This window comes from Pygoscelis adeliae, unplaced genomic scaffold (assembly GCF_000699105.1).
Source record: "Pygoscelis adeliae isolate BGI_AS28 unplaced genomic scaffold, ASM69910v1 Scaffold87, whole genome shotgun sequence".
NCBI classification, from domain to species: domain Eukaryota; kingdom Metazoa; phylum Chordata; class Aves; order Sphenisciformes; family Spheniscidae; genus Pygoscelis; species Pygoscelis adeliae.
Window position 1 is genome coordinate 4768711 of NW_008825098.1, and position 6696 is coordinate 4775406.

Sequence of the window (6696 nt, forward strand, 5' to 3'; positions counted from 1 at the left end):
GGGCGGGGAGCAGCGGCTGTCCGCTGGGCCGCGCCGCCGCCATGGAGACGCTGTACCGCCTGCCCTTCGCCGTGCTCGAGTGCCCCAACATCAAGCTGAAGCGGCCGAGCTGGGTGCACATGCCCTCGGCCATGACCGTTTACGCGCTGGTGGTGGTGTCCTACTTCCTCATCACTGGAGGTGAGGCCGCGGCCGGTGGGGCGGGCGGTGTGAGGGGGACACCCCCGGCTAGCAGGGCCACTGGTGCTGCTGACCGCTGGTCCGGCTCCAAATCCGTCGTAAAAGACGAACCTCGGCCGACTCCGGGCGTCCCTGCGGTGTTAAGGCAGTTCTCGCCGTTTGCTGCCGTGAGGCAAAGATGATGCTTGCTTTTCTCCCCGCAGGGATTATCTATGACGTGATCGTGGAACCTCCCAGCGTGGGGTCGATGACAGACGAACACGGGCATCAGAGGCCGGTGGCCTTCTTGGCATACAGGTAGGAGCAGGCCTCTGCCCCCGCAAGCGAGGTGCTGCAAATGCCGGAGCAAAAGTGAACAAAGCCATCTTACAGAGCTGTGCATCTGCTTTTTTTTGAGCTCTCTGTGCAAGGCAGATTCTGTTCTATATCAGTCCTTGGTTTGCAAATATTTAGGAAAAAAAAAAAAAGCATTGAAGTCAATGGAAATAGGAAAACTCAGTCCTTTTAAAACCTTTTTCAAAGTCAAAAGTCAAAGAAAAAAGTTTTGAGCTGGCAGTACTTCTCTTTCTTCCAAACCTTTGCTATTAAAGTTGAGTTTTATAGTGGATGTGGACACATTCAGTCACATTTCATAGCAGCATACATAAAGTTTGTGAAACTTCTGGTTCTGGCCTTTTAAACTCTAATGTAATTGGGACTCTTGTGTCTGAGGGTGGGGAAGACAGTTACCAATGTGTAACAGCAGTGTCTTCTTTGAGTCTTTTGCTTCTATTACTGAAAATAAGCTGGAGACTACTTAGTAACAAATTGGTCTGAAGAGGGTTAAATCTGCATTTGTAACTGTTTTTTATGTGTGTGGAAACGAAGAATGGTTTTTGTTAAATACCAAAAAAGTTCTTTGAACCTGTGAGGTCTGTGACATGCCTCATGCACAGATTTTGACTTGGACGAGATGTAGGATATGTCTCAGACTGGCTTGGATTGTTGCATTGTAGATGAATCAGGCTATTGCAAGGAGTTGATAGCACTTTAGTACAGTTCTGTGAAAATAACGTGAAAGAAGATGAAATTGTTTGTTTTCAGGATATGAGACAATAATGATAATCTTCATTTCTGTGTTAGCATCCACAGTAGTTTCATCCATGCCAATTTTATGAGGTTGCGAGTGTTGCTAATTACAAGGATAGGAAAAAGGTTTGGTGACTGTGGGAAGCAGGAGGCTCCTGATCCAGGTGCAATATTCTTTCTGCATCTCTGCTTCCCCGCTCTCCCTATGAGCTTTGTGAGAAGGAAATGTGACAGTGTGGACTGACAAGAGAGCCGGGGCGCTTTCAGGCTGGGTCCCCACAATACATGTGCAGGCTCAGCGACACGGTAACAAAACATCCTGCAGGCAAGAACCGCTTTTGCTGTGTGCTGGAACCAGTAGATGTGCTTCACACGCTGCCATAGTGCTTTGAGTGGGATTTGTACCAAGATGAGAATTCAGGCACTGCTGCCTAAACATCGGGATGGAAATAAGGCTTGGAAAACTCAGTGGCCCAGGGGTCGTGGTTCCATGCCTCGAGTCTTCTGTGAAACCAGGTGCTGCTTTGGACTAGACATTTCTGAAAACTGATGAGCTTGCGTGGTAGCCATTAATATACACTATTATGTGTAAAACCACTAGTATGCTTGACTGGTCACCTTGCAGACTATCAGTCCCGGAGATAAATTACATATTAAAGCCTTAATGTAATTGCATAACATCAGTTTCCATACCTACTTTTTGCTAGAAAGTCAGCCATTGAAGTTAATCATCCTGTGTATTTGTACAGCTAAAGCAGGTTGAGTAGATGGGGCTTGAAATGTAACTAGTTTCTTTAAAACTAATCTTTTTCTCACTCTCCCTTCTTCCCTTCCCCCCTTTTTTTTCTTTAGAGTAAATGGGCAATATATTATGGAAGGGCTCGCATCCAGCTTCCTCTTCACAATGGGCGGCCTAGGATTCATAATTCTGGATCGATCCAATGCACCAAATATCCCCAAGCTGAATAGGTTTCTTTTGCTCTTTATTGGATTTGTCAGCGTGCTTTTGAGCTTCTTCATGGCCAGAGTTTTCATGAGGATGAAATTACCGTAAGTGATTTAATACTCCTTCAGCTTTTCTTTTCTTTTGTGGCTCATGTGCACCTATGTTAAATTTAAGAGTAACAGAAAATACAATGAGGTATGCTAAAGATCTGCAGCTTGGCTATAAGTTGCTCTTTTCAACGCTTTTTTGGAACAAGCTACCTTGAATGAGGCGTGATGCTTTTGGGGCCAGCTACAGTAAGATTGTGCTGTGGTTAAAAAAAGGTGACAGTTCCTGGTGTGTCAGAAGATATGATTAGTGAGTCTGACTTACAATGAATTTTAAGGTAGGCTGAGTATGTGCTGGTCAGGTAAAAGTAATTACAAGGTAGGGCTTTGAGGAAAAAGCAGGTGTCAAAGAACTTGAAGAAGGGTAAATGAGTACTTTATAGTGACAGCGTACATGAGAGATCATAACTGGAAGAACTGATGGCAGCAGTAATGAGTGTTCAGAAACATCCAAAGCAGTCCTAAAGTAAAGATGATGTCTCAGTGTTTTTTTGTTGCTGGAAAACTGAACGTAACATTGAAGCATACAATGTATGTGACGTTTTAATACATCTGTATTCACAGATCAAAAAGTAGGAAAGATCTGGAGCTTTCAGGCTATGCAAAATCCAAATGCAGGATTTTCAATTTTTTCCCCCTCTTTATTTCTCAGTCCATCTATTTCGTTTAGAATAGCTGAAACCTGATGTTTGGAGGTCCTGAGGTGTTGACTTAGGAATGACTGTCATTCCTCCTTTCTTAAATTTTTTTTTTTTTACATCTGCAGTGTAGTCAAAAATTTTGTTTCATAACACAGAAGTGATGGGTTCCTGGCAGCAGGTAGCTGGATAGGGACCTGCTCTATATTTTCTTCCTTCATTGATGCTATGTATTTTCTTGTTTCATTGAGTACACGTGTCTTAACAGTTCTCTTTCTTAAACTCCTTAAAGAAACAGGGCTTCAGAGAAATGGAAGAGAAAAAGAGACTGGAGTTGTGTTGAGTGCCGGAAAATGTCAGGTTATGCTGAATATCTTAACACTGGTAGTTTGTGTAAAGGGTAGAAATAAAGAACCTTTCATAGGGTGTAACCTGGGCTTCAAAAATTCTAAACAATTACCGAAGCTGGATTGAGAACAGGCTAATCCATTTTCAGTGTTCATTGAAAAAAATCAACTGAAGGAAGGAGCATGTAGTTAAGCTGGCCAGTTTGTACCTTGGACAGGATTTATTGCTTTAAATAGCCATGGTCAGCAGAGTTTTTGGCAGTCTGAAGTTTTTGTTTTAAGACCATATGTCTCTTGATTTTTGAGGAGCGCTGCTTGTGTTTGCTAACTTTTTTTTTAATCTTAATTTTTTCCTGTAGGGGCTACTTGATGGGTTAGTACCTCTTGTGACGTATGAAAATCTGAGCTGAATTTACTCCTCTTCATGAAGCGTTTAAGAAGCAGCAGCAAGAAACAACTTCCATAGTCACCATCAACAGGAAAGAGTCCTGGCCATGAGAAACAACTGGGGAATGAAAGAGTGCTTTCTCTGCAAACAAACTCTCACTACCAATGGCTGATTTGTAGTGTTGAAGCAATGTTTTATCATTTCTGTTCTAGAGCTTTTGAAAAGAGCAAGTTACCTAGCTGGGTTTTTCTTTTCTATCCCAACTCAGTATGAAATAGAGAACCTCTCTTGAGCTCTACCTGAAATGACTATTAGCCATTGGCTTGACAGTTCTTTGTTGCAGGTCTGTCTCCTCTTCCTTGTGTAGGACAATTATATGTGTGAATCAGAGAAGAAACACCTGAAACGTTTCTTTCCAAGTTATACTTAGAAAATTAGTAACTTTGGATGCTTTACAGTCAAAATACAATGTGTCTGAAATGATTTCAAAGGCACCTTTTGCCTTGATATTAATGGCTCTATGTGAGCAAATCCAGACATGCACTGGGAAAGGCAAACTGTATGAATGTGCATTTCTTTTTGAAAAAGTGTACAAAAGGAGCCAAATAAAACTTATTTTCTACAAAATTATTTAAATTCTATGCAGTTTCTGAAGCTTTTTCTTGTGTGCATGGCCTGTTCTACATCTAGGCTTGACATGCCATACCCATACCATGACCACATAATTTCAACTTTATTTTTTGCTATTGGATAATGATTTTTTTTTTTTTTAAATATCAGGGACCAGAAGCCTCATGTTTTCCATGAACTTGTACTGTGTCCAAACGACATACTGTTATCAATAGCCAAGAAAACTTACTTCTGAAGCTGATGCTTTTTTGTGTGAGAGGCGAGGCTCCAACTTATTTTGTCTTCATTTTAAAAGATGGAATGTTACTATCACGTTTCATTGAAGTAATGTATTGCATTCTGGGGGAAAGAAAGATCCTTCTAAATCTCCATAAATGTCTTTTTTGCAAGCCATATGTGTTTGAAGCACTATTTTCATCTGTATAATAATTGTCAGTGAGAAATGTTATTTATTCCCTTAATTGTGAAGTAAGTATTACTGTTCACATGCTTAATCAAATTTCTGAGCTAGCTGTTAATCATCTGCCCTCAGGATATGTCACTTCCACTCTTTCGTTCTTACATACAATGTGACTTCTGCATTTGCTCATCTTATGTGTTTGCCATTAAGATTTAAGGTAGCTTATATGAGGCTCATAACTGCAAAGTTTCCAGTCTTTTCAAAGCGGTTATCTTTTGGTCACTCTGGCTTTGGTGAGGCATATGCTTACCTTCAAGGGGGAGTATTGATTTTATGTAAGTAAATAACTGGATACGTAAGTCAACTTTTTAATACAGCTGAGAGGGAAGTCAAACCAGAAAGTCACTTCACTGAGTACAATAGAGATCCCTCTGGCTCAGTACTTGTCCCACTGCAGTTCAGCTTCAGCCTCCAAGTTTGCAGCTGATTCTAAATGAGCGTGTTCTTTAACAGTGGTTTTAATGGCATAGTTGAATGCCTGTGGCCTATGAAATGTATTTGATTATAACTGCATGCTAGGTGACATAACTTGGAACAAATAAAGCGGACTTACAATTGCAAGGTAGAAGATAGTTTTGGGAGAGTAAAAATAAGACGATGGCTCTGTCTGCAACAAACAAGGTTAAATGATCCCTTATGTTTCTTTGGTCACAGGCTATGAACTAGATCTGTATGATCCCTGCTAAAGCATGAGGCACAGATAGAACCAGGGAAACGAACGCAGGGCAGAAGACAGACCACCCAGAAATTAGGAGCGTGCTAGGTAGGAAGATGTCAGAATCCATAACTGGAGGTTGGTTCATTTTGGATGTAGGTTGGAGGCTTCTTTGTCACCCAAGGAAAAATTTCTACTGAGCACTGTCAAATAAACTGCAAAGAAGATCCTATATAAGCTGCTACGCGTTACAGGAATCCCATTTTCAGTTAAAGGAAGGCTGGTATTTTCTGTCAATGTCTGCTGTTCTTTATAGGTAACAGCAGGTGGCCTCTACTGTAGGGGTTTAGGATAGTAATAGGAATATTTCAGTGACGGAAAGAAAACTTCCTGTAACTAGTGACAATATCCATCTGTGTTTGGTGCTCATGTACTCTAGGGTGAACTGGAGTGTGGGGTGGGAAGTTAAAAACAAAATTGAAACACTGTGATAAAGGTAAAGCAGAGCTTATAGGAACACATCTTTCCATGATTAAAAACGGAAGTTTGGCCTACTTCCAAATGCAACAAAAAGAGTCAGGCTGAAGTGTAGAGGTCTTGATTTTCTGGCTCTCTTGCTGGAGAAAATACTGAATCCATGGCTCCTCTGTAGGCTTCAGTATAATCTCTGAGTGATGATGCCTAGTCAATATAGTCAGGAAGAGATATATAACCTGTGTAGCTTTTGAAAGTTAGTATATACACATATGAACCCTTAACAATCCAAGTGATCTTATTGAGTTAAGCTGAAAAATTCCTCTAGATAAAAAAGACCGGACATTCTGGTTTCCTTTTTTTCCCCCAATACTTTTTCCAGACTTCTGCAAATTGTGGAACAGTAACATAGAATCACAGAATCATTTAGGTTGGAAAAGACCCTTTAGGTCATTGACTCCGACTGTAAACATAACACTGCCAAGTCCACCACTAAACCATGTCCCTAAGTGCCACATCTACACATCTTTTAAATACCTCCAGGGGTGGTGACTCAACCATTTCCCTGGGCAGCCTGTTCCAATGCTTGAAAACCCTTTTGGTGAAAAAATTTTTCCTAATATCCAATCTAAACCTCCCCTGGCGCAACTTGAGGCCATTTCCTCTCGTCCTTTCGCCAGTTACTTGGGAGAAGAGACCGACACCCACCTCGCTACAACCTCCTTTCAGGTAGTTGTAGAGAGCAATGAGGTCTCCCCTCAGCCTCCTTTTCTCCAGGCTAAACAACCCCAGCTCCCCCAGCC

The 6696-nt window shown here is 41.5% G+C and overlaps 1 protein-coding gene across 1 annotated transcript; it reads left to right on the forward strand.

Annotated features, from left to right (window-relative positions):
- The first annotated feature begins 16 nt into the window (after window positions 1–16).
- Window positions 17–4313, forward strand: OSTC (oligosaccharyltransferase complex subunit (non-catalytic)). Its single transcript, XM_009327063.1, has 4 exons — window positions 17–180; window positions 384–477; window positions 2101–2298; window positions 3646–4313. The coding sequence occupies exons 1-4, from the start codon at window positions 42–44 to the stop codon at window positions 3662–3664; spliced, it is 450 nt and encodes a 149-aa protein (XP_009325338.1). The 5' UTR covers window positions 17–41; the 3' UTR covers window positions 3665–4313.
- The last annotated feature ends 2383 nt before the right edge of the window (window positions 4314–6696 follow it).

Excerpts from the sequence above, each read along its gene's own strand:
- OSTC (XM_009327063.1), top strand. The coding sequence starts at position 42 with ATGGAGACGCTGTACCGCCTGCCCTTCGCCGTGCTCGAGTGCCCCAAC. Across the intron at positions 181-383 it reads CTACTTCCTCATCACTGGAG|GGATTATCTATGACGTGATC; the intron begins GTGAGGCCGCGG and ends TTCTCCCCGCAG. Across the intron at positions 478-2,100 it reads GTGGCCTTCTTGGCATACAG|AGTAAATGGGCAATATATTA; the intron begins GTAGGAGCAGGC and ends TTTTTTCTTTAG.